This window comes from Erpetoichthys calabaricus, chromosome 7 (genome assembly GCF_900747795.2).
Source record: "Erpetoichthys calabaricus chromosome 7, fErpCal1.3, whole genome shotgun sequence".
Lineage (NCBI taxonomy): Eukaryota > Metazoa > Chordata > Cladistia > Polypteriformes > Polypteridae > Erpetoichthys > Erpetoichthys calabaricus.
The window spans coordinates 112,112,577-112,131,104 of NC_041400.2; the positions used below are offsets into that span (position 1 = coordinate 112,112,577).

An 18,528-nucleotide genomic window follows, 5' to 3' on the forward strand; every position below is an offset into this window, starting at 1 on the left:
GTAGGGGGTGTGAGCAGGGGGGCTGTTCGCACACCTAGACGATACGGACACTCGTCTAAAAATGCTGAAAGATTATCTTCACGTTGCTACCTTCTGTGCAGCTGCTTAGTGAAGCGACATGCTGCACGGTGCTTCACATACTTAAAAGCTCGAAGGGCACGTATTGATTTTTGCATGTTTGTTTTTCTCTGTCTCTCTCTATCTCTCTCTCCCTGCTCCTGACGGAGGGGGTGTGAGCTGCCGCCTTCAACAGCTTTGTGCGGCGGTGCTTCGCATACTTAAAAGCCAAACAGCCCTATTGATTTGTTTGTTTTCTCTGTCTTTATGACAGTCTCTGCTCCCGACGGGCACTTCTTTGAAGAGGAAGATATGTTTGCATTCTTTTAATTGTGAGACGGAACTGTCATCTCTGTCTTGTCATGGAGCACAGTTTAAACTTTTGAAAAAGAGACAAATGTTTGTTTGCAGTGTTTGAATAACGTTCCTGTCTCTCTACAACCTCCTGTGTTTCTGCGCAAATCTGTGACCCAAGCATGACAATATAAAAATAACCATATTAACATATGGTTTCTACTTCGCGGATTTTCTTATTTCGCGGGTGGCTCTGGAACGCAACCCCCGCGATGGAGGAGGGATTACTGTATATCTATATTTCTATGTATATATATCTATATCTATATATCTATATCTAAATCCCCGCGAAGTACTGCTTTTAAATTTTTATTAAGAAGAAAAGAAAACCTTTTAAAATTGAGGGAAAATATACCAATAAAAATTTGTTAAGGATCTGTTTTTTTGTGAAGCAGCCTTAACACAGCTTTTCCGCTGTTTTATAAACGAATGCCATATAAGGTCTTCCTTTTTCCTTGCTTCACCAAGGAAGGAGCCTTTTTATTTAATCCACGGGCTCTTAGCTTTTTTTTTTCTTCTTTTTTTACGATTATTATAGTTCTGTTTGTATACCATGTTGTCAGTTCAGCACTCCGGTTGTAATATGACCAAGCTGTGCAAGCTTACTGTTAAGAATGCAACGTATAGTTGTACAGGAGAAAAGCAATCTTGCCTCAAATCAATGGCAACCTTTTGTAGGTCTATGAAGTTAATTTAAACTTTAGGTTCACATGGTGCTTTCTTTCCGAAGTACCTGCACTCATGAATATGTCTGTATGCGTCAGTCGCTCAAATCCCCGCGCTTCGCACCGGCGAAGTACTGCTTTTAAATTTTTATTAAGAAGAAAAGAAAACCTTTTTAAATTGAGGGAAAATAGACCAATAACAATTTGTTAAGCTGCCTTCACACGAGTGATCACTTCAAGCTGACTTGCGTTACCTGGTAGGTAACCACCCACTCACTGTACTCCCTTACGGGAATCGAACCTCAGACGTCAGCGCTAGAGGCGAAGCCCCTAAAATTGCGCCACGGCATGTGGTTCGTTTATTTGACAGCATGTAGATCGGGGTAATTACATTCACGGCATTCGTAGTCTGATTCACAATCTGATTGTATGGGTGGTTACCTACCAGGTAACGCTTATGGTTGGCCAGCAAGTCAGCTAACATCAGCCACGGTGCCTTCAGTTGTGAGAAGCAGATCATAGAATGGTTGAAAATAGTTTACTGTCAAATAATGCAAAGAGTACACGACACGTGTTTCGCCCTAATTCTTGGCTCATCAGGCGTACACACTCACCTGCACTCATGAATATGTCTGTATGCGTCAGTTGCTCAAATCCCCGCGCTTCGCACCGGCGAAGTACTGCTTTTAAATTTTTATTAAGAAGAAAAGAAAACCTTTTTAAATTGAGGGAAAATATACCAATAACAATTTGTTACGGATCTGTTTTTTTGTGAAGCTGCCTTCACACACCCTCTCTGCTGTTTTATAAACGAACGCCATATAAGGTCTTCCTTTTTCCTTGCTTCGCCAACGGAAGCAGCCTTTTTATTTAATCTACGGGTTGTCCGCAGTTTTTTTGTTCGTTTATTATGATTGTTATAGTTCTGTTTGTATACCACGTTGTCAGTTCAGCACTCCAGTTATAATATGACCAAGCCGTGCAAGCACACTCTTGAGAATGCAATGTATAGTTGTACAGGAGAAAAGCAATCATGCCTCAAATCAATGGCAACCTTTTGTAGGTCTATGAACTTAATTTAAACTTTAGGTTTACACGGTGCTTTGTTTCCGACTTGCTGCGTTCTACGTGCTGTTAGCTAAGACCCGGCACTTAAAAGTTTCTCGCTACAGCAATTTTTAATCCGTTACAAAGTCATCGAAAGTCTCGTTTATACCTCGTGTCTTCTCATTAAACTTGTATCTCGCGAATATGGTATTGCAAACGGCAGCGGGAGCATTTCTCATTAAACTTGTATCTTGCGAATATGGTATTGCAAACGGCAGCGATAGCGTTTCTATATACTTAATTTAAACTTGCGTTTTACACCGTGCTTTGTTTCCGCAGTATCGAAGTGATCACTCGTGCTGCATTCAGTCAGTTCACGTAAGCCGCTCTCTTGTGCCTTCTCAACTGTGTAATGAATGTTTTCTTCATCGCTCTTTGGGGCTCTTCCTTGTTTTCAGTTCACGTGATTACGTAGGAGGCGTGATGACGCGATACATGACTCCGCCTCTTCCATTACAGTATATGGACAAAAAAGAGGTTCCAGTTATGACCATTACGCGTAGAATTTCAAAATGAAACCTGCCTAACTTTTGTAAGTAAGCTGTAAGGAATGAGCCTGCCAAATTTCAGCCTTCCACCTACACGGGAAGTTGGACAATTAGTGATGAGTGAGTCAGTCAGTGAGGGCTTTGCCTTTTATTAGTATAGATTCTAAATGTTCAGGGAGCAGGAATATCATGAAATTAATGTATTCTGTGTGGTGATCGCTGCCTGCGCATCCTCTTAGTGCAAGAGGAAGTCAGTTTAAGAAGCACGTAGCGATTAACATGGTTTGGGGAACACTTAACACAAAGCATTCAATGTGCTACATAACTTATGACGGGGTTTTGAGAAAATCTGGTAAATTAAATATTCATTTTAAGATGAAGTTTAGTTCACAATGTTCTACTTTAATGACAAATTACGAAAATAAAGTCAACATGTCGACTTTTATCTCGACATAAACGGAGAGAATAAAGTAGAAATGTCGAGAATAAAGTCAACATGTCAACTTTATTCTCGTCAAAAGCATTGAGATTAAAGTGGAAATGTCGAGAATAATGTCAACATGTCGTCACACTATATTACACAGTACCCAGGTACATTACACAGTATTGAAAAAAAAAATTAAACAAGTACAACTTGGCTTGCAGTATTATCCATTAGTATAGAAACAGTATTCACACAATTTACCGTAATGGTCCACATCCAACCTTTTAAAACCAAAGCATCTCCAGACAACAGACATGGCTCCTTTTTCGGCAAAATTCTTCTGTGTCATCATGTTCAACTTTATCGTCTGCTACAGCTTCAGTTTCAAAATGTTCTCTGTTCATTTTCACCGTTCAATACCTCCACTTACGAATGTACTCCACTGGATGTGTGTTTAGCGGCGCAGCAGTGAAAAAGGTTCCCCCTTAAACAGTTTCCCGCTACGCCATGTTCTGAACGTTGTTTAGGCTATTTAAACCGGTGTTGCGGTATAAGAAAAATCCATATCATAACAAAAATAAAAAACGTTTTTTGGTATGAACCGGTATACCACCCAGCACTATTCTCCACCTCTCAAAATGTGGAAAGCTATGACTTTTAACCAGAAAACCAGAGCTTAAAGCACTACAGTAACATCTTTCAAATCCATAATCTGGGACAAAGGACTAATGGTGCAGCACTGGAATTTATAAGTCTTTCTGACACAAATCATAAGGCCTACTGGAAGGCAGTGCCTAGCAACCATATAATGCTTCCTCGCAAACAGTTAACTACCTGCTAAAATTTTAACATGGCAGCGAGACAAACATAAGAATTGATGAAAAAAATTAAATTCCCACAAACAAAAAAAAATGTGTCTAAAGCAGAAAAAAACCTATTGAAAAGAACACAGGAGTTTTCCAAATGTTAATTGCTCACACAACCAGGCTCTTGATTGCATGAGGCCCTTTATGACTGTTCTACTCTGCATGTATGTGTGTGCCTCTGTGTTAGGGAGTTCAATTTGAAGAGAAGCAGAATATGTGCTCACACACATTGTATGGGGTGAAGTTTCTAGAAGCACTCAATTAGTTTTGGAGTGTCAATAACAACATGTCATAGATGTCAGATGGGCATTTAATAATTCAAACAGATACTACAGCATAAAGTTAATAAAAGAAATAGGACACTAAACTATTATTATTAGTAATACAAAAATGAAATGCTAGCCTCTATCAAACATCAAAAAAGAAGCCTTAAGTATTTTTCCAAGACCACAACTGCAAACTACATGGGATAAGTAACATATATAAAATACTATTTCTGTACCAAGTACTTCTTTCAGGGTTAAAATATAATAACTTCAGTACTGCGGCTAATGTCCTGGAGAGTACATGTAAAATGTTCAATAATGTTACAAAGAACAAAAGGTTGATGGCAAACAATATTTAGGAATGAAACATACTTTTTTATCAATGTATTGAAAAAGTAACTACTACCTTTCACAAGTTTCAAAAACCAAAACTCCTACATGTTGCAAAATACAACACTGCTGGCATAAAGGTTTGTGAGGAAAGAAATAACATTTATTTTTTTGTGAAAAGTTCACAGTGCTATGTTTGCAGAAAACAAAAAGAACATACCAACACTAAAATCTCATCTCAGTTGTAAAGCAGGATGGAAGAAGCATCATTTTCTAGAGCTGCTTTGATATCTTGGGATCTGGAACTTTTTAGACATTTTGGAAATAAAGAATGCCAAGTGGCGTCAAGACATTCTCCTTAAGAATCTTTTTGTTTTTGATCCGTAGCTGAAAAGAAGTTGCGTGATACAGCATAACAGTAACGCCAAACGCAGGAACAAGTCAATGACATGAATGGCTTTAACAGTAATAATTTCATATTTCAGTACAGCAAAGCCAAAGTCCTGACCTTTCTCCTATTTAAACACTGTTGTATGGCTTGGAGAAAGCCATTCAAATAACAAATCTCTTAAATATTAATTAAACAGAATAAATATAACGGATGATCCAGTGAGATACTGATTTTAATATGTTTTTGGAATTGGTGAGATATTTTATGTTTGTCAAAGTAAGACAATTCAAAAATGCACCTTCATCAACAGTCAAAGTTGGTGAGGGAGTATAAAATGGTTAATGGCTGCTTTGCAGTCGCAGATCTAGTCCACACTAATATGGATACCTTTTAAAATGTGTTTCACTCAACTTATTTCATCTTACTTCATCTACACTGAAACTGCATTTTTGTATGCCAAAAAGGAAACACTTTTAAAAACACTCATCAAAGTAAATGTATTTCCTAAAATATGTAGTAGTGTGGACTGCAAAACTGAAATTTTCAAAAAAAATCAATGACAGATGATTTTCAGGTGATCAGACACCGACTTCAGTTTTGTTTTGATAATGCTCTCTCTGATCTCATTTTTACTGTGAGGGCAGTCCTTTCCTAACTTCTCTACTTTGTTGGCATTTTATGCACCTTAAATACTTGAAGTTTTAAAAATAATTTTTTTGACAGTCCCCAGTCTACATGTTCCAAGACTTTGACTGCCTTATACTTATTTGAAACCTTTAATACAGTAGCAGTTATACATCATTTGTCCAGAAGTCTGGTTTATTGCTTTCTGCAGTTGTTTTCCTCATGTTTCAGGATTTATAAATTATTTTTAAACTGGACTAAGCCTCAGTGAATTCTAGATTTTTCCAACAAATGCTTTACAATAGACTCTAAAAGTGTTCAAACAGAAGCTGAAACTTAAAATAATGTGCATTATGAAGCTTAACAACAAGCCTAATGGTTATAACAAAAAGCCAGAAACAGATTTCCCAAATTTTTAATGGCTAAAACCAAGCTTAAGTAAAATTTAATGAGAAAAACTGTAAGCAGAGCTGGCTTGAGTATGGCTATAATGGGTTGTTTATATATCTGATTTTCAAATGAGACCTTGCAGCACTGCTCAAACAGACAATCAGTTGTAATAGCAACATACAACAGCTTTAGCTGAATTCTCTTTAGTTACAGCATGAAGGATAGAAAGATAATTCACTAAGGTTGTTACACATAAACACTTTGTGTTCTGTTAAATTACAATCAAAAGATTAGACAAGCACGGCAGAAATTCAACGGCTCAAGAGTTTCTAGGGATAAGCAATGTATTTCTTTATAAAAATGTGTTAAGAATATAATAGAGAATGAGAGAAAGACAGGTATACTCTAGTCAACTACAGAGTTATTCACAACAATAGATAAATAACAATGATTAGAACATGCTGTACATATTACAGACACTTCAGCACTGAATGGGGATAGGGATCACTTCCCATGAGAAATGTTTGAGGATGTTTTAGATATTATATGTCGGGACAGCTTTCTGAAAGGCAAAAATTACAATTTAAGAAAAGTTTCCCTCTAGTGTAAACAAAAGAACAAAGTTTAAACAAGTTTAAAAGTCCTCCTTTTTGATTTAGAAAGTGGTAAAAGGTTTGGCATATGCTTTATCTTAGCTTCTTTATGCCTACATAAAAAAATCAAAAGATATAGGCGGTCTTAAAATGCCTGTAGGAGAAGGCAGCAAGGTTATTATAGCTAATGAAAACTAAAATCAAAACTGAAATTATTATAAAAAAAACATTTTCGTAAACTGAAATAAAATAATTAACAAAACCGAAATGAAAAATTAAAACTAAATGAAACTATTAAAGTAGCTGGAAAGAGTAACTGAAATAAAATAACAATTTACTAAAATATTTGTAGTTTTTGTTTTTGAATGAATATTCTTGCCGTTAGTCTTTAACCCTTGTAAGTTTTAACTCTAAATCAGAAAGTCATCCACCACGAGCCATCCGCACATATTCATCCAGTGAACTGCTGCGGGTGTTCACACAGCATTTGAGGTGACAGAGCAAGCTGAATGCGGGTGCATAAAGCATGTGAAATAGAAGCGATTTACGTGCCGCCTTTCTTTGTGCTTGTTGTATATCAAGATGTAATTCAAACAGCTGAAATCAGAATGTGCTGGTCAACAAAACGTTTACCATATGGCCAGAAAAATCACAAGTGAGTAACATTTCAGTTTATTTCTCAGGTGACTACTTTTTGTTGACAGCAATTCACCTGCCACTTCGCACAGGAGTAATCGTTTTTACTTTCTCATATACGAAGTATAGAGAAAGTATAGTAATCATGAAAAAAATCGACCTCGATATTTTGATGAATCTTGATGTTATTGACCTCCCAGAGTCCAAAAATACCGTTTTTTGGAATTGTGTGTGTGCGCATGTGTGTGTGTAAACACGATAAAAATGCAACTAGATAGATGGATGAAATTCGGCATGTGGTTGTTACACCACAATTGTAGATCTGTATTAACTTTTGGGCCAAATCCATCACCCGGAAGTGGTACTTTAACTGAACACCTGATTTGTTGTCGATGGTTCCTTAATATACATAAATAAAAATATAATCATTGTCTTGCAGTTTACTCCTCAAATATCCATCCCCATATCTGAGTATACAAGAAAGTCTGGGGGAGACTATTCCCGGTTTTTGAAAATAAAACGGCACTGATCGAGAGACTGACTAGGTCATCATACAAGATCAGCATATTGTTGCTGACCAATCACTTTTGCTTTAAAAACATTGTTTAAAAATGAAGCGATACAAACAAAGGTAGGTAGGCGAAGAGACTCTGCCAAGTGATGAAAAACTAAACATACTAATGAGTTTCTGTATTTATTCCATATTTATTAATTTATCTTTTCTATTTCATATTCACAACTCAAAATACCTGATATTGCCACTAACCTTGACACTATATGCTTGTTTTTCTTTGTTTCCCTCAATACAGCTAGGTGGGGTCTGCACACTGATGCAAGTCCAAAAGCCCTGTTCTTCCTAAGCCCCCGTGATTTCATGAGAAAATATTTTAAACATTGTGTAAAATTTTTCATTTTCAGTATCCAGTTTTGATTATGCTTGTTTTTAATCAGACAAAAACAAAACCAGATAGTAAACCATGTAATGTAGTAAGCTTCCATTAACATTAAACTCGTATCCAAATCTGTTAAGTGTACAGTTCTGTCTGATTGTGACACAAAACTAAGCTACATGCCATAATTACTAAAACTAAAACTGAAACTAATAGATACAAAAATAAAATAGAAATGTCTTTGTGAAATAAAAACTAAAAATACATGATGAAGGAAAACTAAAACTAAACTGAATTCCCAAGTAAGGTCTGAAAAAATACAGAAATAACTAATATAAAAAGGCAAAACTATAATAATAATAATAATAATAATATGAATTCTAAGCACATTACCAGCTCCATTTAAAATAAGCTAACAGCTTGGCTGCAAGCAGGAAGGCTTAAAGGACACAATGAGAAACTGTGAAGAAAATTTGATTCAAAAACACAAAAGGCTAATAACATTATAATTTTGTATCTGTAAAGTGAATCTAGCACCACTAACTGACAATAATTTAAACTCATTCCCACTTAGCATCACTACCACCTTGATCAGATTATCCCCACTGATATCAGGTACAGGCCATTCAAATCAATGTAATGTCTTAAAACAATATTTTGACACAATCAGTATTTGACATTGCCATAATTAATTCCTGGTGTGATTAGAAGGAGCCTGAACGATCACATCGCCACAAGCAAATCAATTCAATACAAAATGTAAATGTGCTTTTTTTCTGTGATGGTCTTTATTTACTATGTTCATATTTCTGCAATTATTAACAGCTGATGTGCAATAATGCTCTTATTTATTAAAGATGTCTATGAATTTTTTGTTTTTGCTATGTACATGCTAAATAGTGTTTTTTGTAAGGCATTGTGTTTTTCTGTTTTTTAACTTGTTGTTTTATATTTTAACTATATATAAATGTCAATGTGTAAAGCAGTTTATATTTGTAAATGGAATTGGACCATGTTATAATAAGCTGAATTGAATTCCACGATTAGCCTGAAACAGATTAATGAAGCACTACGGTGCCAAAGCAAAAAAGAAACAGGTCAAGTACAAAAGTACAATAGAGTATTTTAAATGAAACATTACAAAAGTTATAAAAATTTAACACAAGAAAAATTTATATAGTTAACAAAAGCCTGTATTGATAGAAAAAAAAACAGAAGTAAGAAGATTACCCTATTAGTGTTAGTGCATTTCTTCTCCATTAACACTTTAGTTTAATGTACATAGCAAGATAGTTTAAAAAGAAAAATATTAGACCTATGTGCAGTAATGTCAGCAACGACGTACAAATTGGCCAAGTAACAGTTTGATTTGTAGCATCCACATTACTAACCGAGAATGCTAAACCGGATGGACGCAGGGACATCCGGCCATGGGCCGTAGCCGCAAAAAGACGTACTGCGCAGGCGCCCCAAGAAATGAGGCGCCGCGAGAGGGGGCCACGACCACAGAAAAAAGGAGTGAGCACAGAAAAAAGGAGTCAAAGAAATGAGGCGCCGCGACCACAGAAAAAAGGAGTCAGCACAGAAAAAAGGAGTCAAATGCAGGCGACGCACACAGCGCCGCACGAAAGCCATTGCACACGAAACTAGCACACAACAAGCCCCTGGCACACAAAAAAAAAGAACCCGCAACCCAAAAACACAAGCAACGGAGGGGACACACACAAAGAGGATGATTCAACAAGCCCCTGGCACACAAAAAGAAAGAAGACGCTCGCGCCCCACCAATCCCACCACCCCCTCCAAGCAACATCCCCCCCAGACGCCGGCAAAGCACACAGCGCCGCACGAATCCCATTGCACACGAAACGGGACGCACACAAAGAGGAGGATTCAACAAGCTCCTACCACACCAAAAAAAAGAAGCCGTGACCGCCACACCAAGCCCATTAGAGACGAAACGGGACAGACTACGGACATGGCACACGAAACGTTCACAACAACGACGATTCAGACCCACAAACACACTAACATCAATAAGAAGTGACACCCAAAGCCCCACTTCTAAAGGAACCGTCCGCAGACAAATGCTAAACGATTGCACCACTTAGCTGACAACGCGTTCAATAATGAGTCCACTATTGAGGAAAATTCATTGGGATTAATGAATGTCATTTGCAATCATTGTCATTCACTTAACTTCCCTGAAGAAACAACTGGCAATACAAGTAATGAATTTACACGTTGTTGTCAAAAGGGTCAAATTAGACTGCCTCCTTTACATTCATATCCTGAATATCTACAGAAGCTTCTAACTAATGATGTACCTGAAAGTAAAAACTTTATGAACTGCATTAGATCCTACAATAGTTCATTTGCTTTTGCATCTACCGCAGTAAATATCAGGCCACCAAAAGGCAATGGCCCATACTGCTTTCACATATGTGGACAAATATTGCATCGCATTGGAACGGTGCACCCTGAAACAAATCAACGACGCAAATATGCACAAATCTACACACAAAGCCCCATTTCTAAATGAAACGTCCGTATTAAACATACGTCATCTCAACACGTTCACACTATGCAGCATAGGTGGATCTCATTACAATAAGGCACTATTAACCGTTCAACCACAGAAAAGGCTCCATATTAACAGTGAGTGCGATCCTCCTTATTACTTATCCATATTTATCACGCTCAAGAAGAAACAAGTCATAAATTCACGATCACGGGTACAAAACGATACGGCTCGGATAACGGGACCAAACACAATTCACACTATGCAGCATAGGTGGATATCATTACAATGAGGCACTATTAACCGTTCAACCGCAGAAAAGGCTCCATATTAACAGTGAGTGCCCGTCCGTATTAAACATACGTCATCTTAACACCTTCACACTATGCAGCATAGGTGGATCTCCTTACACTGAAGCACTATTAACCGTTCAACTGCAGAAAAGGCTCCATATTAACAGTGAGTGCGATCCTCCTTATTACTTATCCATATTTCTCACGCTGAAGAACAAACAAGTCATAAATACACTATCACAGGTACAAAATGATACGGCTCGGATAACAGGACCAAACACACGAACCCGCATGAAAAAACAAAATACACGGCGGCGCTTACAACGCGCTTCTGAACCTCCGGAAGAAAAAATGTCTCGGCTCCAAAAACGCAAAGCTCAACTAACACATTATCAGAAACGAGCGCATATGAACAGACACACTGAACGTAGACGCATACAGTGCGCGTCTCAAAGTGCTGCATCGAAACAGGCACGGATTCAAAACGAAACACCTCCCGCCTCTGACATACAGAAACGGCAGCGAAGGGACAAAATAAATAAAGGTGGCTGACAACGCGTTCAATAATGAGTCCACTATTCAGGAAAATTCATTGGGATTAATGAATGTCATTTGCAATCATTGTCATTCACTTAACTTCCCTGAAGAAACAACTGGCAATACAAGTAATGAATTTACACGTTTTTATCAAAACGGTCAAATTAGACTGCCTCCTTTACATTCATATCCTGAATATCTACAGAAGCTTCTAACTAACGATGTACCTGAAAGTGAAATCTTTATGAACTGCACTAGATCCTACAAATCGATATCCACTATGAACATTAACAGTGGCACTGCACATGACATCCGTCTTGCAAAACTGTTAATTATTGATGAATGTACAATGGCATCCACTCACTTACTCAACACCATTCATAAACTTCTACAAAAGTTTATGAATAATAATCTTCCCTTTGGAGGAAAGGTATTTTTATTACGAGGAGATTTTAGACAGTGCTTAGCTATTGTTCCACATTCCGTGTGCTCAGCTATTGTTCAGTGCACCTTAAAATACGCAGACAATTGGCATTGCTTTCAAAAGATACAGTTAGTACAAAACATGTGATGTCCACATCCAGATCATAACAATTGGTTATTACAACTGGGAGATGGTACACTCACCAATACAGATAGACTTCTCCCAGATATTATTACAATTCCTCAAGCCTTTATCTGCGCCGACTTAGTTACAGACAGATTTGGAACAGCAATCTCATTAGACCAAATGCCCCTTTTAACACAACGCACTATATTATGTCCAAAAAATATTAATGTGGAAAACATAAATACCCAAGTCATTGCATTACTTCCTGGAGAGACACAACTCTTTCTAAGCTCTGACAAACTTGACTCTGATCACGACAATAACCATCTTCATTGACCTTACAAGTTCTGACCTGGAATTACCTTTTACACTTAAACGGCGTGTGCAAAGAAATTTTCCAATAAACCTTTACACTGTGCCACACAATTCATTGTTTGCTTTCTATTTGCATCATCTACACCTTCACACTATTCTATATCTCATTCATACATCACGCTCTTTCTCATTCCCAACACCAGGGGTTGGCGAGCGAAGCGAGCAGGGGTAGTTATATTATGTTGTTCATGTTTACAGATACTAAAGAACACAAAAATGGGTGATGATTGTATGGTCTCTTCAGTTCATTTTAGCAAAAAAAAAAAAAAGACACGGACATTCCAAATAGGAAAATAACTTAGTAATTTATATTATTACATATTTTTATCCTGTATTCTCATATTGGTTTACATGTTATATTAGCTGAGTATAAAGTGATTTACACCTTTATATACAGCACAACTGCACAATGGTTAGTGCTGCTACCGGAAAACTCCACTGTTACAGGTTTGAATCCTAGATACTAAACTGCTGGTATGGAGTTTGTACATTCTCCTCAATTGCTCAGGTTTTTATACCACACATGTACATTTGGTTAACTGCTGAATTTTCCAGCAGTGAGTGTGCCCTTTGATTGATTTGCATCTCGTTTTGTTCCTGCCTTCAACTGGCTCTATCAAGATGTATTATAAAAATGCTAGTTATAATGAACAAAAGTTAAAAGTTCCATAAATTACATAGCAATATCACTGGATAATATGAAAATTAAGATATTTGTATTATGCTATATTTGTTAACTACACCCTTTCAGTTTAAGGCAATTACTATTAACTTCAGAAAGCACCTAATACAACTTAAACTTCATACATTTAGCAATAACTTTTTGTACAGACAGAAATAAATTCTGACACTCAGTCAGACATCAAGAATGATTTTTAAATTGCTGTGGTAATTGAGCATTATGTAGAATTTAACATTTAAAATAAACACGCATTGTACATGCAGCACACAGTAGATAAATAACAAAGAATATGTGCAGAATCTTTTAGGAAATAGTGTAGTACATAACTTGCTCTTCAGTGTTTATAAAACAAGATCACACACAACAAAAATGTATAAATCACATATTTTCACATATGAAACTAAGCAACATAGATAGATAGACAGACAGACAGACAGACAGACAGACAGACAGACAGACAGACAGACAGTCAGTATAAACAAACAACTCACATAAACATACTCATACCTTTCCTGCTGTGGCAAAAAACTCCCCATCCGGAGAAAATTTCATAAGATGTACTGGAGATGAGGTTCTAAGAAAAGTTACCAAAAAAAAAAATACTTTAATATATGAAGTGTGCTCATAGACTTGAATCAAAAAGATACCCATCAAAATACTTTATAAACCAACATGAATATGTACATTTGCAATAAAAATTATTATAAATACTGTATAAGCTTGTATTGTATTGTATGTATTGTTTACACAATTGATAGATCAGAATTAATTTGGTTAATGTGACACAACAACATTCTCCTCCCCTTTATCCATACTAGCTATTACTAATGAGAACACACTATGCACCGAACCTCCACGTTCCAATTCCCTGGTTTCCTCATGAGTTGGAGAAAGTCACTTTTCGCGTTCCTTTATTGCTATAAATATTCTGTTTTTATAAATTTGTCATGTCCCATTTCAGGTCTTTCAGGTCAGGCCAAATACCATCTATCATCCAGAAACATACCTATTAAGGGAAAGATCCTTTCCCCCCTTTACCCTGGAATCTTTCAAAGGAAGGGATTTTAAAATATGTTTGTACATTATTGAGATGCTGCCTGAGTCTTCAAGACTGATCAATATTTCTTCTGAAATAGAATTGGGTGAAGGGTGAAGAAAGCAGAATCCTTTTAACTAAGTTTTTAACTAGAAAATACTGGAAAAACTGTATTGATGGGAAGTCACATTTGAAGCGTAATTGTTCATAAGATGCAAAGACATTACCTATATACAAGTCTTTTAAGTGTTTTAATCCCAAACGTTTTCCAATGGCTAAATACTGTGTAGGTTTGAGAGACTAGAAAAATGTGATTGCTTCTCTGCCTTAAAGTGCTTCCAGTACTGGTTCCAAATTCTGAATGACTGCTGGACAAAAGGATTAGTATATTGATGATAATTTGTATTTACTGGGGCACAGAGCAGGGCAAATGAAGCAGTACAGAAAGATTTTATTTCTACTGCAGACCAGCCTTGTGCATATTCACCAATTTGTATCACATTATATGGCTTTATAGCTTGTATATTTGCTGCCCAGTAATACAAATTAAAGTTAGGTAGTGCCATGTTCTCCTGCTGCTTGATGTCATTGTAGACCTTTGGATATGTTTAATTTGTTAAAGAGATCTCTGAAATAGAAAAAGAAGCTTAGGAAGGATATTCTTCTTGACAGTGATTCTCCCTGCTGATATAAGATGGAGGATAGACCAACTGTTCACAATGTGTTCAATTATTTCCATGCTGATATAAATATATTTCTCAACAAAAGTTTGCTATTTTCTTGTGATGTTTACCATTAGGTATTTAAAGTGATCTGCTAAAAATAAATTGGAAGGTATCCAGTCTAATACTGTGTGCAACACAGCTCAATGGAAAAAGCACACATTTATTCAAATTAATTCTGAGTTCTGTTATCTTTTGAAATTATGTGCACTAATGACTACTGGTATGGACGTTTGTGGGTCTGATATATACAGTACTATATCATCTGCATATAGTGATATTTTCTGTTCTTCAAGTCCTTATCTGGTAATCCCTTTAAACTCTGACAAATTTCAAAAGTAAACAGCCAATGACTCAATGGCCACTGCTGAATAACAATGGTAATATGGGATGTCTTTGTTGAATGTTATGTTCTAGTTTGAAGTAGTTTAAAATAATGTTGTTACTGCAAACTGAGGGTTTTGGATTGGTATAAAGTAGCTTTATCCATGCACATATGTTTGGGCCAAACCCAAATTTGTGCAATGTGGGAATAGATAGCCCATGTCAAAAAAGTTTTTCTGCATCCAAAGATAGTAAGATCTCTGGTGTGTTAGATTTTATGGATGATATATTACATTATACAAGCGTCAAAGATTAGAAGCTAAGTGTCTTCCTTTAATTAATCTGGTTTGGTCTTATCTTTTGATATTACAGAAGGAAGTACTTTCTCAATCCTTCTAGACAGAACACTGGAGAGTATCTTTTCGAAAGTGAAATTGTTTGGAAAAACTAATTAGTGCTTGACAAAAAGCTTGAGGTAGATTTTTGTTGTTTCTAGCTTCAATAATCATTTTTAATAATAATGGAATTTTTTTTTATAAAATTACACTGGGGAGCCATCAGGACTGCTGCTTTGTCACTCTGGAGTGAGTTTATAGAACCCAGTAATTCTGAGAATGTCAGAGATTTCTCCAGTTCCTCTGCACTAAGAGTAATGTATCAAAAATGCATTAGATTGTGTCTTAATCCGTACTCTCTAAATGTGTGGGTAATTTCAGTTTATGCATATAAGAACTTCTTGCTTGTGGATTTGCTCAGCTAAGATCTTATTAGCTTCCTCACTGTGTTCATAGTAATTATGTCACAATATAAAGGTGAGCTGTTCCAATACCTTTGTTGTCAGGAGGTTAAATTCTGACTGAACAACCTTCCTTTCCCTATAGTGTCTCATTTGGAGACCTGGAGCCTCATGTATAAACGGTGCGTACGCACAGAAATGTTGCGTACGAACCTTTCCACGCTCAAATCGCGATGTATAAAACCTAAACTTGGCGTAAAGCCACGCACATTTCCACGGTAACTCATTCCTTGGCGTACGCAATTTATCCGCCCGGTTTTGCAGACTGGCGGCACCCAGTGTCAAAGCAGTGCTACTGTTCCTGTGTGGTTACCCTTTCTTAGATCCACATCCACGGCGGCGGCTTTATCAAATACACTGAAATTAACCGCATATCGTTCATAAATTTAATGCATCTGATTGTAATTAACCTGTAACAATATAATGGTCCACAGAATGGTCAAACTACTGTTCCTGTGTGCTCATCCTTTCTTTCTTAGCTCCACATTCCTGATGCGGCTTTATAAATATACTGAAATTAACTGCATATTGTTTATTAGTGTAATACATCTGATTGTAATTAACCTGCTGCAATATAATGGGCCAGGGAATAGCCATAGTATTCCAAATACCAGAACTGCTTTAGCGTTGTTACGCTCACTGCATCTTGTTCTTCTTTTTGCTGTTCCCGTTAAGGGTTGCCACTGCGGATCATTTTTTTCCATATTACTCTCACTGCACCACTCGGAGTATTTATATCACTGTATCTGAGTGTGAATCACAGCAGCAGATGATCGGAAAGAGAATTATCGGTATACAGTTTCAAGTACACACTACTTCAACCACGGCAAAAAGCGTCAAACCCTTTCCTGTACGGACCACGCGTTTCAGAAACAGTTTCATCCCAAGAACTCTAAACGCACTCAATCACCTCACTGTAAACTAGCACTACAGTTATAATATTGCACAACCTGCGCTACTTTATAAAGCGCGTATGATGACAATATCATTTTTAAGATGAAATGCAGCAAAATATGTTGCTTATAGTATACAGATAAAACTTTAACTTCATTTAAATAATCTGTATTGCTAATAATTAAACATGTGAGGACACGGTGCCGCAGCGCTAGCTAGTTCACGGATAGCTCCTGCCTTGCGCTGTATTCTTGCTGGTGCTGACGCGACACTGGAAGGATAGACGAATAGAATAATTAAACATGTACTACGAAGATATTTCAATGTTCCTTAAAAGTTTTGAAGAATCGGCGTTCTAAGCTTACAAATGGCTTCACGTCTATTACAGAGCTGATTGTGTGGCGATTGGAGAAAGAAAAGTATGGACAGGAATTGGAGGTTAGTACGTTTGAAAGAGACAGTACTTCTGTAATAAATTATTTCATCGAAGGTCACACATGGTGCAACAAGCCTCTTGCGTGAGATATGAACAATCACTGCGCCACCGTGTTCCCATGTTTAATAACATGCTTTCATTCCTATCATCATGAAAATGATATCACGTATACATCTCAGTATTTTAATTATTCAGAGAGCTGTAATATCTCGAATGTAATGCATTCTGTGTCCTGTCGGAGAAAGAGAAAGAACGGAAGCACGTAGTGATTCACACACATAGAGCACATAGAAGATCAAACACAGAAAAAAGCATTTAACATGCTACTTGAGAAACTACGGTAGTAAAATAAACGATTTTAAGAAATTTCGAGATTAAAGTTGACATTTCGTGCTTTTTTCCCACTGTGTGCCTATGTTTTTTGTTTGTACCCTAATACGCTTTCATATGACACTCAGACGGTGGGCTACAACTCGCCTTTTCACAGCGACTTTGATATGTGATTTCTTTTTTATTTCGGGCACTGTGCGACTTTGTGAATTTGATCTTTCGAGTTTTTCCGACACTCTGTCACTCGATCAACTTTCTTTTGTTGATTATACCACTGTTTAAACCAACAAATAGTACGTTTTTCCTTTGCCTCCACTTGGTATTCGCTGAAATTCTTATATTTTCCCCTGTGCTTTTCACATTGTCTTTTCTCAGAAGGCTATTTATATTGATTTGCATATTCAAAGAGGTGTAATTATGGGAGGAGTTGGGGCGGGACAGAAGGCGCGTGCACGTGCGTTACTTTTCACGCAAATCGGGATTTATGTAGTGGAAGAACGTGAAAGTATGCGTGCGCACAGATTCCTGCATCTGGATTTTTCTGTGCGTACGCACAATCCCGCTTTTGTGCTTACGCCATGTTATAGTGTGAGTTCTACGCACGGCGTTATACATGAGGCCCCTGGTGTATTCTTGATCTATTCTGGTGATTTCGCTAATTAATTCTGGTAACTTCTTGATTTCCAATTTATTTTTGTGGGAGAGATATGAAATAATCTGTCCTGTTAAAAAAAGACTTCAGAGTTTCACAGAGTATTCCTGCAGATACCTCTACAAAATTTGTCTCTAAAAAATCTATTTTCTTGGAGATAAAACTCTGTACATCAGCTAACATCAGGGAGTTAAGATGCCAACAACGAAATTAGTGTGTGTGGGGCATAGTGATTTAAGTAAGCTCCATGATCTGAGGGGCATAGTCAGAGATAACAATAGCGTCATACTTGCAAGATT

The 18,528-nt window shown here is 37.0% G+C and overlaps 1 protein-coding gene across 9 annotated transcripts in view; it reads right to left on the reverse strand.

Annotated features, from left to right (window-relative positions):
* Positions 1 to 18,528, reverse strand: part of LOC114654142 (Dmx-like 1) — a 343,530-nt gene that overhangs the window by 234,446 nt on the left and 90,556 nt on the right. For all 9 annotated transcript variants that reach the window (XM_051929967.1, XM_051929968.1, XM_051929966.1 and 6 more), the window contains exon 7: positions 13,547 to 13,613. In XM_051929967.1, the coding sequence (XP_051785927.1) occupies positions 13,547 to 13,613 (67 nt within the window). The remainder of the gene's footprint in view (positions 1 to 13,546; positions 13,614 to 18,528) is intronic.